Here is a 20,070-nt window from a genome sequence, read left to right on the forward strand (position 1 = left end):
ATAGGGAGGCACAGGTGGGAGGATAGCTTCAGGTTAGGAGCTCAAGACCAGCCTGAACAACACAGCAAAACCCAGTTCTCCATAAAAACAAAGAAAAAAAAATCAGCCAGGTGTGGTAGCACGCACCTGTAGTCCTAGCAACTTGGGAGGCTGGGGCGAAAAGACTGCTTGAGCCCAGGAGGCTGAGGGTGCAGTGAGCTGTGTTTGCACCACTGCACTCCACGCACTCCAGCCTAGGTGACAGAGTGAGATCCTGTCTCAACAACAACAACAAAAAAAAGGAAATACTTTCCAAAATCAAATTTAAATGTGCAAGTGTTCTGTAATGCTCTGAGTATTACCTCCTCACCACAGTGCTTCCTCAGAGATAATGAAACAGCTCATAATGTTCCCCCAGGTATGCTGGAACTAGGAACTAATATGTGTTATTTCCACGAAAGCCTAAATGGAGAGAATATTCTTCGGCAGTCTGTGATAGGGCTGACTTCATTAAGAAGGAGGGCTCTTAAAGCTACAACTCACCAGAAGATAATTGTTGTTATAAGATTCAGGAGGGGGACATCATGTTTTTCTCTCTGAAAACAAGCAATCTAATTTAAGGACAAATAAAAAAAAAAAGCTCACCAATCAGTTGACAAAATAGCTTTTAAAAGTTAGGCCAACAGTAGAAGACTCATAAATACAAAAAGAATATGACAGAATCACCCTGGTTGGTTGTAGATTTCTTTTTCTTTCAAGCCAGTAACTATTTGGTGAGTACCTTCTGTGTACCTCAAGCAGGGGGCAAGCAGCCTCCAACACTTAGCAGCCAGAGCATGCATTTACTGAATGGAAAAACTGACAAAGCTCTAAGCTTTGGCCATGCTCAGGGAACAGACGATATTGGTCTGTTCCAGATTTTCTAGAAGACTATGACGTCAATAGATTGTTTTAATTGGTGGTGGAGGCGGCCTTGGCCTTTTCCTCAGATTTCTTTCTCAAATGTAAATCCTTATTGCCACCTGCTGGCAGCATCGGGCTCTGCTAGTGTCTTCCAACCACTGGTAAATTTAATAAAACCCTGTGTGCTAGTGCACACACTCTCCCTCTCTGTGTTTAAATAACCAAAATTTAAAGAGTCTACACTGTAACTCAGGCTTCAGCCAGGTGTCTACAATAGCTCTGTGCACACCTGGCTTTCTTTTGTCTGATGCTATTTATCATGAAAATAAACTTGAATAGTTCAAAATTCTAAAACTAGTATCATTCATCTTTGTTAATGACCTCGATGCCAAAAATCAGGTGGTGCGGTTAGCCTCCCAACCTTATTCTGTCCAGAGTTTAATTTATAGGGAAGAATAAATGAAAGGAGAGAGTGGTGAGCCCTTCCTACTTTGTTCAGACCTCAAAGCCAAATTAGAGGTCTACCACTATCATGAAGAAGGTGGTTGCACAGCTTATCAGAAAAGCAGCAGGCTTATTTTCCTAATGGTCTTTGCTTTTGGCTGGTGTTAACTATAGTGCATACTTCCTTGCCCAGGCTGGTCTTGAACTCCTGGACACAAGCAATCCTTCCTCCTCACCTCTCAAAGTGTTGGGATTACAGGTGTGAGCCACTGTACCCAGCTCACAGTTCTATGGCTAGAATGATTAAAAATGGTCTATGAATTGAACATCCACAGAGTATATGTATATAGGGCAGTGTGTGTATATTCAAAAAAATTAGCTCAAATTCACAAAAAGCAGAGTTCAGCAGACCATTAACACACTTCTATGGTGTGCCAGAAATATCCAGTTCAACATTTGAGTATCTACTTTGGGTTAGGCATGGGATAAGAAGCTTATCTTACAAATAGGATACAGGTTTTATTTTCAAGGAGTACATATAAAAGTATAGGGAATCACTCCAAATTTCACAAATCCCCCTTTGAAAGGCACCATCTACTCATTCTTATGATTCTTAGCTAGAATTCTGGGCCCTACTCTGCCACACTCTTAGACACCTGATTTTCAAAATTCATTAAGTATCATTAACATTTCAAACCCCATCCATCATAGAAAAGAACTTCCAATGCTAAGGAAGATCAGTGCTTCTGGTGTTAAGGGCTCCAGATAAATTCTGAAGTGAGGTCATGTCATGTATCAGGCAACAAGTACACAAATGCTCATAACACAAAGGCTGGGGCCTACATCTGTCCAAGAGGCTAAAAGTTTCCTCAACAACCAGGTGTCACTAAAACCACACTTACATCCTCTTAACTTCACTTGCAGCTCATCTGCCAAATTTTATCCCTTTCTTCTTTCCGTATGAAACATGCCATGCATTTTACAAGTTTATTATATGTAGAGTTTAGAGAAAAAGAATAAAATAAGCACTATGTGCCCACCATGCAACTTAAGCAGCAGAACATTTCCAGGGCCTTGAAGCCCCACATGGCCCTGCCCAGCTGTACCCCTCCCTCCATGCCACCTGGTTACTTATCACCATCTTACCCATTTTTAAGATCCATCCCCAAACTCATTTTCTTTTGCTCTACAGCTGCAAAGTACATGTGTAATGAAACTACAACATTCTCTGTTCTCCAAGCCTGATCAATCACCCTATGCTGACCAGGAATCAGAAAGAGACAGAACACCAAGAGCGGGAGCCATGTCACACTCATCCCTGTACCCCAGCACCTGGCCCAGGCCCATTTGTTGGTGACTGCTTATTTCATCTACACCAAGATTCGCAAAACAAAAACATAAACACTGCAAAGAAATCAAGAGGTATGCCCTGGAGAGAGGAACAAACGTTCCTTTCCTTCCTTACCTCTGCTTCTACCTGCTGCTGAGTTCGGTTGTGATTCTCTTTGTACTGGTTGGCTCTCAGAACTTGCTGCTCGATGCCCAGCAGAACTGCTTCACAGCCGTCACACCTACAATGGAGAAAACCAGCCCTGAGCTGCAGAAAGGCCTGGGAAGTCTCTTCCAGCCTCTGAAATCTTCCTCCCCAACATCTTACGGGACCTCCTTTAATACTCCTTCTGCCACATCTCTTGCCCATTTACTCCTTCCAAAAGACAAGCACTTCTAAATACCTACTGCAGGACATAACACAGGACGTAAGGAGACAAATATGGTAGTCTGGGGCTAGTTTCTTAGAATACAGCTTTAATTTTCAACTTTGTATTTCATGGAAGATGGTTTTGTAGCACCTAAGATTAAAGAAAGTAGGATAGGTTGGGTGTGGTGGCTCACGTCTGTAATCCTAGCACTTTGCAGGGGCAAGGAGGGTGGATAACAAGGTCAGGAGTTCGAGACCAGCCTAGCCAACACAGTGAAACCCCATTTCTACTAAAAATACAAAAATTAGCCGGGTATGGTGGCACACACCTGTAGTCCCAGCTACTTGAAAGGCTAAGGTGGGAGAGTACCTTGAACCTGGGAAGTGAAGGCTGCAGTGAGCCAAGACCACACCATTGCACTCCAGCCTAGGTGACAGAGTAAGACTCTGTCTCAGAAAAAAAAAAAAAAAAAGGAAGAAGAAGGTAGGATACGATTTTTACAGATGGCATTGAGTAATCCTTTTCTCAACAGAAAAAAAAGATTTTCTAAAAGCATCCTATTTTGAAGATTCCTCCTTTTCTTAGAAGTTTAAGTTACTTCCTAATTGCCATACCCTTCCTCCTATTTTATTTTCCTCACTATTAACTTTTTTAATAACAAAAAAGTTGAAAGAATACTACAATGAATATCCCCATACCTCCACTTAAGATCCAACAGCTGTGAGCATTTTGCCATATGTGTGGTACCCCGCTCAGCAAACCAATTTTGTTTCAATCTACCACCAGTGCCTAAACATGAGTTGTAAGCATCTCTACTAATAAACACACTGTGGTAACCAGTTAGTCTGGCACCTCTATGTCAAACATATTGGGGACTTAGAAACTGGAAAGCAAACTATGGACATGAAAAACTGTGTCAGCCATTTCAAAAACAGAATAGGACAGCCAACTTTGGCAGGTTCAGAAACTAGATTTTGTGTGCCAGACCATTTTGTGATGGGGTATTTCTAAGTTTATTTCTTATTTATTCTAAGTTTCGTAACCTATTGAAAACTTCTACTTGTGTCAGATGTTGAACAGAGAAGGTGTTTGGGGCCACACCTGGGACAGAACTTGGGGTGAGGGGTGAGCAACACATGTCCTGAGGTAGAGTAGCTTAAGTGAGGGAGACTTGGGGGCATAAGACCCCAGGAAGTCAAAGTGGCGCTGCTCCTCTCTGGATATACTTCTCTCAGGGATGAGCAGAGATTCCACTTCTCTCCCTAACCTGTGCACAAAGCTCACCAGCTCTGCTTCATGGCTTCCAACATGCCATGTGCCTGCCTGGGGACATACTCTCCTCACCTCCAGGCACACGATAACCCTGCCTCTCCTTCAAAACTGAGCTAAAACTTCTCCAATAAGTCCATCTGGCTTTATAAGCCCCAAATAATTTAATCACTCCAAAGTAAATCCTCACAGAATGTGTGACGGCTCTTGCAAATATCAAATTTCATAAAAACAGAACATCCAAATGTCCCAAGGCTTTTTATACACCAGAATATAGTTATCAGATATTCTATGGATGAGTCTGTATTCCAACTTAGAATGACCCACTCCTTGTTTTCCATGTCCCTCATGGTGTTTTACAAACACTAGCCCAATACGCTACTGATTTGGAACCTAAGTCCTTTTATCCTAAGAATCTTACAAACATGTTAACTTCCACAGGGATAGAAAAATTAAGAAGAACAAAGAAAGACTCTTACAAGCATTAACCTTCTTGGCTCAGTAAACTTTGAGTCTGAGTTTAGCAAAGGCAGGACTAGCCTCACACAGTCAGGACACATAGGCTCCACCTGCTAACCCTGGGCATTTTACGGCCCACTTTTAAATAGCCCCCAGTTGCATTTAAGGCAAGAACTATTTTACAACCAAGGCACCAGGAGGCCTGAAATGACTCCTGTTGTCACCCAGCTGTGATCACAAACGTAGCCCCACTCTCTGGCTCACTGTCCTAAAGCCTCAGCTCCCAGGCAGCCACAGCCCCACCCCAAACCCTCAGCTGACACCAAGAAATCACATTTTTGCAAGGAGAGGCACAAAAGACATGCTAGATATCCCCCTCCTTATAGCCTCACCATTCATGCAGGGTCTTGACAATATTATTGATATCCTTCTTTCGGATGTCACGGCCAATGCAGAAATCCACTTCCAGCAGCTGGTTTCGCTGGTCCAGCTTGCCCTGGATGATGTCAGTGTAGACAGCCTCAATGATGAGGTCTTCTAGTTCCCGGAGATTCCGCATCTCCAGGTCTTTCAGCAACACGGAGTAGGGGATACACTGTAGATAAGGCCATGTGATCGTTATAAAAACCATCTGGCAAGCATTAGCGAAAATGCAGGTATGACCCACATAGCCAACAGCTGCCTCTAGGCTCAGGAACTGCAGGCTAGTGGTAATTACTAATGGCTAGGACAACAAGAGATGGATAATGAACGATGAGACCTAGAAGACCCATCAACATCTAAGAAAGCAACCTCCTGGTTCTCTACCTCCTTGGCTTCACCCAGCCTTCAGATTTCACATGCTGCAGCATACTTGTAGAGATCCTAAAAACTTCTACCAGTGGAGAGAAAGGGAACTACTCAGTATATGCCACTCTGCCACCTTCTGGAAGCTTTCAGATTTTGCCAGATCACCATAATCTCCAATAGATCCCAGACACTGGAGAGAACTGGCTACACACAACAAAGTGCAAAAACAAACAAAAAACCCGCAGGCCAGCACATCTACCGACAGGTGGCCAATGGGGACTGCCAGCTCAGAGGTCATCCTGAAGATTGCATCTGTTTTCTCAGACACTTAGAACCACTATGAATTCCCAACAATAGTTCTTTACTGGGCTGTACCAACATTCTGCATGACTCCAAGACTCCAGTTTTCTGCAAATCCTCTGCCATATAACTACTAGTTTGGAAATTAACACAGTGATCAAATCTGTAGAAACAGACACGAGAAAGATATATACAGAGAAGAGAGCAAATATACCTAGAAGGGTTTTCTATGGCTAAAGGCATGATATCCATGGGCAGTAGGTGGACTTACAATGACAGGTTACAAGCCAGGCGCGGTGGCTCAAGCCTGTAATCCCAGCACTTTGGGAGGCCGAGGCGGGTGGATCACGAGGTCAAGAGATCGAGACCATCCTAGTCAACATAGTGAAACCCCGTCTCTACTAAAAATACAAAAAATTAGCTGGGCATGGTGGCGCGTGCCTGTAGTCCCAGCCACTCAGGAGGCTGAGGCAGGAGAATTGCCTGAACCCAGGAGGCAGAGGTTGCGGTGGGCCAAGATCGCGCGATTGCACTCCAGCCTGGGTAACAAGAGCGAAACTCCATCTCAAAAAAAACAAAACAAAAAAAAACAATGACAGGTTACAGAAATGAGGAAAAGGGTCACTTCGACTTCTTTACTATACTTGAGAAGTCCACAATCAGGACATGAAAAAAGGTCAGGTCCTCATTTCCCAACAAAATAGGGCTCCCACTGAAATGCTAGGCTGAGAATCGGAGTGTCATTATATCAGATAAAATGATTTCAGCAACTGAAATAGCAATCCAAGAACAAAACAAACCAAGTGCAGTGGTTCGCACCTGTAATCCCAACACTATGGGAGGCTAAAATGGGAGGACTGCTTGAGGTCAGCGGTTTGAGACCAGCCTAGGCAACATGGTGAGACCCTGTCTCAATTTTTAAAAAATTGTTTTAAGCTAAAAAATAAAGAAGTAGATAATAATAATTCTATATATATACACACACACACACACACACATCTATCTATCTACCTATCTATCTATCTATCTATCTATCTATCTATCTATCTATCTATCTATCTTGGCCAGGCATCATGGCTCGTGCCTGTAATCCCTGCACTTTGGGAGGCCAAGGCAGGCAGATAATCTGAGGTCAAGAGTTTAAGACCAGCCTAACATGGTGAAACCTCATCTCTACTAAAAATTAGTTGGGCATGGTGGTGCATGCCTGTAATCCCAGCTCTTCGGGAGACTGAGGCAGGAGAATTGCTTGAACCCAGGAGGTGGAGGTCACAGTGAGCCAAGATCAAGCTACTGCACTCCAGCCTAGGCAACAAGAACAAAACTCCATCCTTTCAAAAAAAAAAAGGAATATATATCACTGAAGCTCAATCATGGAGGGAAAATGCTAAAACCAAAATTTTTTAAAGGCATAGTCCCACAAAAATTTAGGCATTTAGGCTGGGATTAGGCAGAGAGCCAAAATCAACTATACATTAACTAAATCTGGACCATCATCATTAATGGCTGTGAGCAGCTGGCTGCAAGTCATCTTCTAAATCAACTGTGGGAGAGGACTTGGAGGTACAGTAGAAGAGGTGGTACCCTATATCAAGTTAGAGTCTAAAGTTAGCATAGGAGACACAAATTCCAATTAGTGCAATAAACCTTGGAAATCCCAGAGAAAGGCAGTATATTAAAAATCTAGGCTGGGCATGGTGGCTCACGCTTGTAATCCCAGCACTGTGGGAGGCTGAGGTGGGTGGATCACCTGAGGTCAGGAGTTCAAGACTGGCCTGGCCAACATGAAGAACTCCTGTCTCTACTAAAAATACAAAAAATCAGCCAGGCATGGTGGTGTATGCCTGTAATCCCACCTACTTGGGAGGCTAAGATGAGATAGGAGAATCACTGGAACCCAGGAGGCGGGGGCTGCGGTAAGCGGGTATCATGCCATTGCACTCCAGCCTGAGCAACAAGAACAAAACTCCACCTCAAAAATAAAATCTAGTAAGTCAACACAGCAAGTTTTTCCTCTAGCATGGGCACAGTTCACTGTACACTGAGCAATAGATAAAGTTATTAACTTGCCTTGAGATGCCTTGCTATTTGAAAAACATCTATCTTTAACAGCAGTCTCCCCTTAATATGGGAAAATGCTCATCCCACATGAGGTACCACAGCATGCCACATACGCTTCCTGTATGGAATGGGGAGTACTTGTCTACACCATTTTATCTTTTCCTCTGTAAAACAAATTTTATGCATTAATGATGTGACTCTCTTGTGTACAGCTCAGACTTCTCTCATTGATGCCAGTGAGACAGCTGACTCGGAGTGAAGAGGAAGACAGACGAGGGCTCAGGACCGTACCTTCATTCTTGATGCCAAGCTCACGATGGTAAGATGCTTCAGCTTGTTCTGCTGAGCTGTGCTCAGTTCTGGCAGGCTCTCCTTGTTGGCTGCTCGGTCCCACCCACCACAAAAATCAAGACATAAAATAAAATTAGGATTTCTTTTATGGAATAAGCTCACCAACTCCCCAGACCAAATCTACTACTGAATCACTATCATGACTTTGCACTTATTCATTTGGCAAATACTGCCATCTCCTTTGGAAGACCATGTACTTCCAAAGAAAAGACTCGGTCTCTACACACCAAGTTTAATCTCCTAAAAACTGAACAAACAAAATGATGTGGCAATTATCTTAATGGAGTACTATTTGTGCCCCTTGTGACATTCAATTAAGTTAAACACAACTTCACTGAGCATCTGTTATGTGCAATGCTCTGTCTTGAGAAGAGCCAAGGATGAATAAGATGGGCTTTGCCAGGGCTGCTGCACGGCACAACTCCAGGGCCACCAACCACCTGGAGGTGTGCAACTTAATGGCCCTGGATTTGTCCTCGGTCTTAAAATCAAATGTTTCAATAGCTACATATGCAAGGCAGAACTACCAGAAAAAAGGTACAAGCTACCAGAAGAAGAGAGGGATGGGGAGGAGGTAGAGGGTGAGAGGAAGAGAGAGAGGGAAAGAGAACAGTATCATCTGGGAGGTACAGGAGATAAAAAGAAAGACTTCATGGAAGAGATGGAGTTTGAGTTGAGCTTTGAGGAAGAGGTAAAATTTCAGTAATAACCATAAATGATAATAACAGCAAGGGCAGCAGCTGCAGCAGCTAACATAAATAGCAAGCTTTACATCTTGTGGATCACACAGATCCACACATCCAGTTCATCTTCACAACAACCCCACAAGACTCCAAGTGTCATCAATTCCTTAACCACAATTCTGGATTCCAAAAAGCTGAATCCAAACTAATTTTTTTTTCTTAAGCATGGTGCTGAAATTCATCTGGTGGGAATTTCTGACCTGAACCAAGACAGGCTTTTTGTCCCACTTGTCGTGAATATTCACCTGTTTTGCTGCAAAATTATGAATGTGTTTAACTGCCCACATTCTTCTGAAAATGTTACATAAAGAGGCATGTGCATCACATTACCTTTTTAAAGTCCCCAAAATTCTAAATTCGGAAACATCTACCCTCAAGGAGTGTAGGTAAGGAATAATGGACTTGTATTGTTACTCCCACCTTACAGATGAGGAAATTAAGATTACTTAGTTAAAGAACACAAAACTAGTAGAAGTGAAGCCAGACTAACAACGGGAAGTCTGGTAATAGAGTCTGTGTAATGCTGCCTCTTTTTTTTTTAATTTTGAGACGGAGTCTCGCACTGTCACCCAGGCTGAATGCAGTGGCACGATCTCAGCTCACTGCAATCTCCACCTGCTGGATTCAAGCAATTCTCCTGCCTCAGCCTCCTGAGTAGCTGCGACTACGGGTGTGCGCCACCATGCCCAGCTAATTTTTTCTTTGTATTTTTAGTAGAGACGGGGTTTCACCGTGTTGGCCAGGATGGTCTCAATCTCCTGACCTTGTGATTCACCCACCTCGGCTTCCCAAAGTGCTCTTTAGTAAGCAAAGATAGAAGAATAGAACACACTCACTGGAACAAAGGGAAGATCAGAAAAAAATGTGGTGTGCCAGGAAGTGGCCAACTGTCCGGTCTGACAGCAGCACAAAGTAGAAGTGACCAGGGAGAAAGGAGGAGAAGTCAGGGATATTGCAGAGAAGGCCCTGAGTATCAGGCTACTGTCAAACCATTAAAAAACGGTAGGAAAGCCAGAAAAAAATGGTTTGGGTAGAAAGTAAGTTAGTGGTTGGATATACAAGTATCTCATTCCTAATATTTAAGATTCTAATTTAAAATGACTCAAATGCCCTACAATAGAAAATGGGCTAGATTATAAAGCATTAGATTATGAAATATTAAAATTACAAATATGTAAAATATGGATGTCTATAAGTATGAGACAAGCAAGACATAAAATTATATACATAGTTATACCTGTGTAATACAAAACACAAACGTAAGGGGCACAAAAAACTCCAGCATCCAAATGTTTGCTGGAGACGCAACTATAAGTGATTTTTATTTATTTATTATTTTTATTTTATTTTTTTTTTTTTTTGAGACCGAGTCTCACTCTATTGCCCAGGCTGGAGTACAGTGGTGCAATCTCAGCTTACTACAATCTCCATCTCCCAGGTTCAAGCAATTCTGCTGCCTCAGCTGCCCGAGTAGCTGGGATTACAAGTGCCCACCACCTAGCCCAGCTAATTTTTGTATTTTTAGTAAAGATGGTGTTTCACCATGTTGGCCAGGCTGGTGTTGAACTCCTGACCTCAAGTGATCTGCCTGCCTCAGCCTCCCAAAGTGCTAGGATTACAGCATGAGCCACCATACCCAGCCTATGGTGACATTTTAAAAATCTGTTTTCCAAATTTTCTTCAATAGGCTGATATTATCTTGATAATATTTAAAATGTTAAAATATTCCACAGGTATATATTCTGATGCTTCATAGCACTCCAAGAGCCCTACCAACACCCATCCTCAAGAATCTCATCTGGAAAACAAACAAGGGCACCATTTGTGGATGAGCACACATAGTCCCCATTTTTTTTTTCTTTTTTTTGAGATGGCGTTTCACTCTTGTTGCCCAGACTGAAGTGCAATGGAATGATCTTGGCTCACCACAACCTCCACCTCCCAGGTTCAAGCAATTCTCCTGCCTCAGCCTCCCCAGTAGCTGGGATTACAGGCATGTAGCACCACATCCAGCTAATTTTTTGTATTTTTAGTAGAGACGGAGTTTCTTCATGTTGGTCAGGCTGATCTCAAACTCCTGACCTCAGGTGATCCGCCCGCCTTGGCCTCCCAAAGTGCTGGGATTAAAGCCACCACACCCAGCCACACAGTCTCCATTTTACCCACTAGAATATAAAAGGTGACAAGGAAAATTCTCTTTGTGAGGTCACCTACTGGGCACAGCAAAATGGGAGGCAGCCAGGTCAAGAAGTCTCCCCACTACCCCATGCTTTATATCTCAAACCTTGATGGTCTTCCAAACTGAGCAACATAATTAAGACAGGTCTTTTGAAGGATCTTCACCAACTCACCTATGTAATCTGGGTATGTCCCATAGGCAAACAGGTTCAACAACTGCAAATAAGCAGCATTAGCTCCTTCTGCAAGCTGAGGAGGAAAAAAAAAGTTCACAGACCAAACTGTCTACCAATCACTGTTGTGTTCAAACAGAGGATGGGTGAGCATGTGTCAAAGATGCCATGGCTGTTTATTCTGTACTATTTGATTATTTGGCTCCTCAGGTTTCTTCCGACTCTGACTCTTCAAGAAAAAATAAACAAGATTATTAAAGCCCCAAATTTAATTTCTCTCTGAGTATCAAGCTACTGTTTTACTTTCCACAGAGCATGCCCAAGGAATTGCTTTTCTCTCTCACACACATACAAAGCATTAAGCACTGGAAGCAGTTCAAATCTTCTCAAGATTCTGTTTGCATCAAAACAAAGACTGGAGCAGCCCTGTCTACATACCAGCTTGGCAAGTATGGTATGAGCTGTTACCAACCCAAAGTGAACAGAGCTCAGGATTGGTTCCAAGTTTCAGGACTACATGTGGACTATGAACCCTGGGAGAGACCAGCATATCGTAAGACATAAGAGAAAGCCAGGCTGAGACAGAAAGCCAGGCTGGGAGACAAAACCAGGATATCAGTCTGCCCCAAATAAAATGTCCATTAAAATTACTTACTCCTCACTGATGCTGATGGCAAAAAGCCACATGTAGAAGAAAAACGAAAAGATCCACTGTTCTGCCTGGAACTTCTCTGCTGTCAATTATCATGACTGATTTTTTTTTTTAATCACAAACATGCTCCTGTTACCCTTCCAACTTACCAAGCTCAGTAAACTCTAAACAGAAATAGCAAGTGGTATTCCACAGACAGCAATAGTAATACTACTCAATTTTGGCCATTAAGAAAAAAAGGTTCCAAGAAATGCATCTATAATTTCAGATCACTGAAAAGCAACCAGCTTATTCTCAGCCCACATATGGAAAAACGCAAAGTATGGGGAGATAAAGGTGGTCTGCTAAGCACCCTATGGAGAACTCCAGCATCCTAATACCTCAGGTTACCGGAAATCTCCTAAAGTCCCTGAATCAGAGAGGGGAGAAACCTGGTAAAGACTATCCAATCTAGCCCCACTTTTCAGACACATAATTAACAAAATGAGCCAGAAAAGAGTATTTTCTCCAGAGCACATACTCCAAACTTCTCCCACTGGCCTAAATCAATAAGGTCTTTCTGGCTTTAATTTCCATCCACCTCCTCTTAATCTTCCACAGTTACAAAACAACTACTTGGCATATTCACGCAGTCTTTTCATGAACCTGAAGGAACACATTACCCCTTGGTCATCTCTTGTGTTGAAAAATGAACCCAGTTCTCTCAGATTTTTTTCATAAAACTCATTTTCCACTTCTGGTAAATGAAATTAGTATTGAAAGCCTAATTATGTGTCAGGCTATTCAGCTCTGAAAAAACAATGGTTAGCACTACAGACCTTATCCTCACAGAGCTTACAGTGTGGCAAGCAAGCCTGACATGAGATACAAACTTACAATGAAAAGGTAAAAGTGGCTCTTCTCCTCTCTGACCATCACTGGTAGAGGAGCCATGTGTGGGCATCTGAAATGCTGGGCTGTGGGGAACTGCTCCAGTTTCCTCATCAAGAAGAATACACAGACACACAGAACTTAGTAACCTGAAGGCTGGCAATTCCTTTGGTTACAACTAGCTGATTCACTGAAACTCCTGTTAAAACTGGCTGTGGGTGTGGAGCCAACAGCAAAGGTGTTGTGGTGGTCATGAAGGTGATAAACTGCCCAAAGAAAGAAGACCACTTCCTATATGCAAATCGCCACCACCAAGAATTCCAGGGCCGCTCTCAACACCATCCAGCACATGCTCCACAAGAAGTACCACCACCCACATCTGTGCATGGCAGCCATCCACAGAGCCAGCACCAGCCCACACAGCCAGAAAACTGTGACAGTGAAGAGGAAGGGGACCTTCCCCACCAATCCACCAAAAGCTCCTGAGCACCACCCTCCACCCCACAAAGCAATAAAGATGCTCACAGACTTTTCTCAAGTAAGTGAATAAATATAAATAAATACAAGTGTTCAAAGTGGGAAGTAGAGGTTGAGAAGTATAGATTGCTTCACATCTTCTTGTTCCATCTCTTCAATGGATCTTCTCATTTTTGAGGCACAATAACCAAAACTGGATACCCAAGGTTTTAATAACAAGCAAGCAAACAAGTAAAATGAACTATTCTAGCTTTTCATGTCATACCTAACACATCCACTTCAGCACAACACTGCCCTTTTCCACAAGAACAATATACTCCTACTCATGTCCATTTTATATACAACAGCAGTAAGTTTCTGCTGTGTATGTCCCTGACCAATCTTCCTGATTGATATTGCACTGGAGATTTCTGGTCCCTACGAATGCCTGAATCTACCTTTATTAAACATCAGCCCACGCTTTTAGCACTACTTTTCTAATTTATCAGGACCAATTTGACTTTTTTACTATCTTTTAGATCATTATTAGCAACAATCTGATTTTACCCAAGGTAAGATGAAAATACTGGATCAAAGGAGCCAAGGACAATCCTTTCAATCTCTCCCCCTGCCCCACCAGTTCCCAGCCTTCTCTCAATAGGGTACCTCACAGGTTCACAATACTTCAGCATTGAAATTCTTCGGAAACCTGGACAATTACAGAAAGGCTTAGAACAAAGAGAAATTGTTTGAAAACCGTTCTTACCTCCTGCACATTGGCCAGCTCCAGAAGTTCTCCAAAGACATACACTCCAGGGGCCTCTAAGACCTGGCTTATGAGAGCAGTGAGGGCTGAGCCACTGGTACCTTTGGCTAGTAAAATAAACTGCTCCAGGAGGTTACTTGAGGGTTTCTGTTCCCCTGCCATTCTCTGGCCTTGAAATCTGTCCAAAAGAAAAGTGTGTCAGTCATTCTTTCTTCTCCTTTGCAAAGTCCATGCCTATTTAGTGCTGGATCAAACACCAGAATACTATAATTTTATAGTGTTCATAAATAAAAAACAGGCCAGGTGCAGTGGTTCATGCCTGTAACCCCAACACTTTGGGAGGCCGAGTCAGGTGGATCACCTGAGGTGAGGAGTTCAAGACCAGCCTGGCCAACAGAGCGAAACCCCATCTCTACTAAAAATACAAAAATTATCCAGGCTGGTGGTGGACCCCTATAGTCCCAGCTACTTGGAAGGCTGTGGCTTGAGAATCACTTCAACCCAGGAGGTGGAGGTTGCAGTGAGCCAAGATCAGGCCTCTGCACTCCAGCCTGGGCAACAGAACAAGACTGTCTCAGAAAAAGAAAAAACAGTTCCTGAGTCCAGATGCAGAATTCTCACCACCTTGTGAGATGGGTGGAGTTCAACCTGGAGTTAAAAGGATCTTGTCCTAAATTCTGATGTATGAAACACTTTTAAAAAGTCATTTCACTTCCACCTGCCCTCCTCCAGAGGCAACACCTTCTAAATCCTTAAACCTGATCAAGACCTAAAGAAAAACACAGCAGTTTCTCAGCAGCTGTTTTATATCCACCTCGTTTACAGATTCTGGTTAAGAAATGGAGGATACTGCCCAAACACAGAGGCACCAGATGTAAGCAAAAGCAATCAGTTACAGCTCCCACTGTGTCATCAGAATCCCATCTACAGGAACACACAAAAATTAGACACGAAAGATGTCTTATCAAGTCAGGTAAGCATAGGAAAAGGAAGACATCATTTTGAAAGAAAAGCGGCGACATAATCAGACTAAGAACATGAATGCTGTGTAAGACCATGGAGGAAAATCCCTGTATTCGGCCTCCTCCTGATATATGACATTTTAAACAAATGTGACTGCAGAATGTGTACAAAACCTCAAGATTTGAGAAAACAATGAAAATACTGTATTACCACTCCGAAGACATTAGGTACAGGAGGGTCCCTCAATTGTATAATCTAATTACAAGCTGAGTGTACAGGAGTTCCAGGTAAGAGTTCTCCTCCAAGAAGATACATATTGGAGCAGCGTTGACAAAATGAACAAAAGACGGTATAGTAGAGTGGAGCAATGAACAATTCGAAGAATAGTTTGGTGCAAGACAAAGTAAGTTTTGTGGAAGCAGGCACACAGAAAAGCAGCCCTTTCACAGTATTAGAGAAACAAGTATGTCGCCTCACTTAGGATTACCTAAGAAGGTCCGGCCAGACACAGGGAAAAAAAAAAAAAAGTGAAGTGCTAGGAAACAACGGGTTTTGAGGAAAGAAGGGAAAGTGGAAAGAGAAGGGGAGAGGATACGAGGAAGAAGGAAAGGAGCAGGGAAGAAAGGAGGGTCGGTGACGGTCAAGAGACGAGGAGCGAAATGGCCCTTCCAAGTGGACCCGTGTGAAGAGACAGGGGGATCTCTGCCAAGAGACTGAATGGAAGGAGGTGGGGGTAGAAAAGCGGTAGGGAAATAGAAACTTCGGTCCCTTCAAAAGATCTCGACTTAAAAGAGCAAAGCTTGTGGGCGCAGAGAATGTAAGGAGATGTCGCTCTGTTCTGGAGTGGGAGGGACAGAGGAGGCTAGGCACAGAGCGGAGATAAATTCCCGTCAGGGGAGGGCGCTATTTTGATGGACCGGAGTGGGGCAAACGGGCAGCCCTTGGGGATGGGAGAGCGAAGGCAGCCACAGCGCTGAAGCTGAGGGTCGCAAGCCGCAGCAGACTTCAGGTAGGGCGGTCTGTTCCAAGCTGGGCCGCAGGCGTGGAGTGAGGAGCCACGGGGCGCGCTCCCTAAGGCGGGGGCGGGGCAACACGGCCGCGGGCTTCCTCGGCGCCTGGCGCTAAGCCGGATAGTGCGGCAGAGCTTGGAACGCCGGCCCTGCTCGGCCCACCCGCTCGCTAGCCCCTACCTGTCCTCGCCACCTCTCGGTCCTCTGGGTCGCTGGCTCGGCCTCCCGGCGCTTGCCCGCAGGTTGTCAAGCGTCCATGATCAGCCCGGCGTCCGGCGCTTTTCTGCCTCCGCCGACCCGTCGCCCGTGCAGCTCCCCCGGAAGCCTCCCACCGCTGCACTCGCGTTCCGCCCACTCAAGGTTCCCCCCGCCGCGTTCACAGCCTTCGACCTCCGGTGAAGCGGGGGCGAGGTGGCGGGGAAGAGGCTGCAGCCCGGGAACCAGGAGGGGTGGAGGTGGCTAGGGGCCAGAGGAGAGGAATGAGGCCTATCCCGCACTGCCGCCCAATCGTCGCCTTCGCCATCCCGGGCTCCAAAACCTCCCCTTAGGCTGCACTCTCTCAGGAGCTCCCCATGGCGACTGCGCTACCCCTGGGCACGGAGATACATTAAGCCTACTATCTACCCCTTATTGAGCGTTTTTCCATATGCCACGTGCTGTACATCCATTATCTCGTTGAATTCTCATAACTATCGCTAGTATTATTTTTCCCATTTTTCAGATGAGTTAACTAAGTCCAAAAGTCAGAAAGTGGCAAAGCTTGCTTTGGAACCCAAGCTATCTGAGGCTGAAGCCCATGTTCTTGATCTCTATTCAGAAAATGTTTTAAAATAAGCAAGAGATGGGTTGAGCCAACAATGTTCTGTGATCAAAATGTCATTGATACCGTTGCATCTGGTGCTTACCAACTCCCCTGGGAAGATGGCTAAGAAATGCCACATAATTGAACACAAACTGATTCTTGTATACACCACAGTCTTTCAGGTCTTGAAAATGAGAGAAAAAGCCCTATTTGTCTATTGTGCATTAGAATGCAGAAATGAGATAGGACAGATGCAAAGGCGCCTCACACCAACCCATTCATTCATTTATTCAAAAACATTTCTTTAGCACCTATTATGTCCTGGAAAGTTATATGAAGATAAAACAAGGTTCTTACCCTCAAAAGCTCCAATGTGTTAAATGCTATGAGGAGGATATGACAACAGCTTGGAAGCACAGAAGAGAAGAGGTTGAAGTAAAAATAGCCAAAAAGTGGAAAAAAGGCAGGTAGTGCCCATTGTCACAGGTTTGCACCGTGCAGCTTATACTAATATCAAAAAGAAACCCAGAGTGGCTTGACCCCAGGGTTCAAGTGAGAAATGAAGAGTACACAGCTGGAGTCAGGTCGTCAAGGGTCTTGGAATCCACATGCCAGGTACTGGGGAACTACTTAGGCTTTTTTTTTTTTTTTTGAGACGGAGTTTCGCTCTTGTTACCCAGGCTGGAGTGCAATGGCGCGATCTCGGCTCACCGCAACCTCCGCCTCCTGGGCTCAGGCAATTCTCCTGCCTCAGCCTCCTAAGTAGCTGGGATTACAGGCATGCGCCACCACGCCCAGCTAGTTTTTTGTATTTTTAGTAGAGACGGGGTTTCACCATGTTGACCAGGATGGTCTCGATCTCTCGACCTCGTGATCCACCCGCCTTGGCCTCCCAAAGTGCTGGGATTACAGGCTTGAGCCACCACGCCCGGCCTACTTAGGCTTTTTAAGTTAAGAAGAGGTATGAATAATTGCCTCTTTAGAGTGATCATGCTAGGTGCTATAGGAATGGATTGGATGTGGAGAGAACTGGAGGCAGGGGAAACCTCCAGTGAGGTGACTGATTTATTCTAGATGAAAGATTATGAGATCTCAAAGGTAGTGGCAACTGCTGGGTGAGGTGGCTCACGCCTGTAATCCCAGCACTTTGGGAGGCTGAGGTGGGCAGATCACCTGAGGTCAGGAGTTCAAGACCAGCCTGGCCAACATGGCAAAACCCGATCTCTACTAAAAATACAAAAATTAGCTGGGCATGGTGATACGCACCTCTAATCCCAGCTACTCAGGAGGCTGAGGCATGAGAATCGCTTGAACTCAGGAGGTGGAGGTTGCAGTGAGCCAAGACTGCAACCACTGCACTCCGGCCTGGGTGACAGAGCAAGACTCCACCTCAAAACAAACAAACAAAGAAACAAAAACAAAGGTAGTGGCCATTAGGGATGAAAAAGAAGTGATATGTTTGGAGACATTTAGACTGTAGAATCTATAGGACTTGGTGACTTGGTGACGAGTTGAATACAGAGAGAGTGAAGGAGCATAACACCCAGGATTCTGTCCTGGGAGGCCAGAGCTGTCTGCAGCTGGTGTTAGGTGAACAGGGCTATGGAAGAGGAGGGGCAAATATGGAAGTGAGAGAAAGACAAGTGAGTTTATTTGGACTTCATAAAAATTTCAGCAATGTCTCCACTTCCTCCAGAACAATGTCCAGACTCCAAAACTGCAATTTGGATTTAGTGTTTTGGTTTTTTTCTCTTAAGAGATTAAGTCTTACTCTGTCACCCAGGCTGGAGTGCAGTGGCACTATCATAGCTCACCGCAGCCTTGAACTTCTGGGCTCAAGGGATCCTACCACCTCCACCTCCCAAGTAGGTAGAACTACAGATGTGTGCCACCACAGTCAGCAAATGTGTTCCTATTTTTTTTTTTTTTTTTTTTTTTTTTTTAGAGATGGAGTCTCACTATGTTGCTCAGGCTGGTCTTCAGCTCCTGATTTTGTGACCCTCCCATCTTGGCTCCCAGAGTGCTGGGATTAGAGGTATGAGCCACCACGCCCAGCCCATGGCTGCAGTTAAAGCCCTTCAAAGTATGCCTCCCTCCTAATTCCTCGAGCTTTGCTTTGTTGCACCCCACCCCCTTCACAGTCCAAACTCCCATGCCTGGCACAACTTAAACCTTCCTTCTCAGACACCAGGACTGTGCTCAAGCTTGCTTTCTTTTTTTGTAATGCTCTTATATATTCCTGTAAAAATCCTATCAACTCTAAAAGCAAAGATTTCTAAAATCCAGTGCAAAAAATACTAACCATAATAGAAAACATGGAACTTTTGCACTGTGTTAAAATTAAGAATTTCTGGCCAAGTACGGTGGCTCACACCTGTAATCCCAGCGCTGTGGGAGGCCGAGGTGGACGGATCACGAGGTCAGGAGTTTGAGACCAGCCTGGCCAACCCTGTCTCTACCAAAAATATAAAAATTAGCCAGGCATGGTGGTAGGAGCCTGTAGTCCCAGCTACTTGGGAGGTTAAGGCAAAAGAATCACTTAAATTCAGGAGGCAGATGTTGCGGTGAGTCTAGATTGCGCCACTTCACTCCAGCCTAGGCCACGGAGCAAGACTCCATCTCAAAATAGAATTTCTGCTTGTCAGATGCAGTGGAGTATGCCCATAGTCCTACTTGGGAGGCTGAGGCAGGAGGATCACTTGATCCCAAGAGTTCAAGGTTGTAGTGGTACCTGTGAATAGCCACTGCATTCGAGCCTGAGTAACATAGCAGAGACCCCATCCCTTGAAATAATAATGATTTGTTTCAGAAGACACCAGTAGGAGAATGAAAAGACAAGCCACGCCTTGGATAAGACATCTGCAAAGCATATATCAAAGAACTCCATATCCAGACTGTAAAGAACTCCATATCAGTAAGAAGACAGCCCAATTTTTAAAAGTCAGGAAAAGAACGGGCACTTCACAAAAGAGGACATTCAACTAGCCAAGAAGCATATTGAAAGGTGCTCAACATCAGGAAAAACGTTAATAGATACCTTAATGCAGTAACATTCAGCTAGAATGGCTAAAATTAAGAAGACCAACAACAAACATCTGGTGTTGGCAAGGATAAGAGGCACCTAGAACTCTTAGTGAAGGCGTAAACTGGTACAATCATTTTGAAAGACTAGCAATGTCTATCACTGATCATGGGCAAACCC

At 44.2% G+C, this 20,070-nt stretch overlaps 1 protein-coding gene across 3 annotated transcripts in view; it reads right to left on the bottom strand.

Annotated features, from left to right (window-relative positions):
- The window catches only part of COPS7B (COP9 signalosome subunit 7B), a 32,038-nt gene that overhangs the window by 10,302 nt on the left and 1,666 nt on the right, over positions 1 to 20,070 (bottom strand). The window contains exons 2-7 of one of the 3 annotated variants that reach the window (XM_039470169.2): positions 16,247 to 16,525; positions 14,094 to 14,271; positions 11,350 to 11,425; positions 8,196 to 8,284; positions 5,147 to 5,349; positions 2,792 to 2,897 (exon numbers count right to left, since the gene is read on the bottom strand). In XM_039470169.2, the coding sequence (XP_039326103.1) occupies positions 2,792 to 2,897; positions 5,147 to 5,349; positions 8,196 to 8,284; positions 11,350 to 11,425; positions 14,094 to 14,255 (636 nt within the window). In that variant the 5' untranslated portion in view covers positions 14,256 to 14,271; positions 16,247 to 16,525. The remainder of the gene's footprint in view (positions 1 to 2,791; positions 2,898 to 5,146; positions 5,350 to 8,195; positions 8,285 to 11,349; positions 11,426 to 14,093; positions 14,272 to 16,246; positions 16,526 to 20,070) is intronic. The other 2 variants (XM_010341162.3, XM_010341163.3) reach the window with 2 other exon arrangements.

Source organism: Saimiri boliviensis, chromosome 5 (assembly GCF_048565385.1).
Source record: "Saimiri boliviensis isolate mSaiBol1 chromosome 5, mSaiBol1.pri, whole genome shotgun sequence".
In the NCBI taxonomy this organism is placed as follows: Eukaryota; Metazoa; Chordata; class Mammalia; order Primates; family Cebidae; genus Saimiri; species Saimiri boliviensis.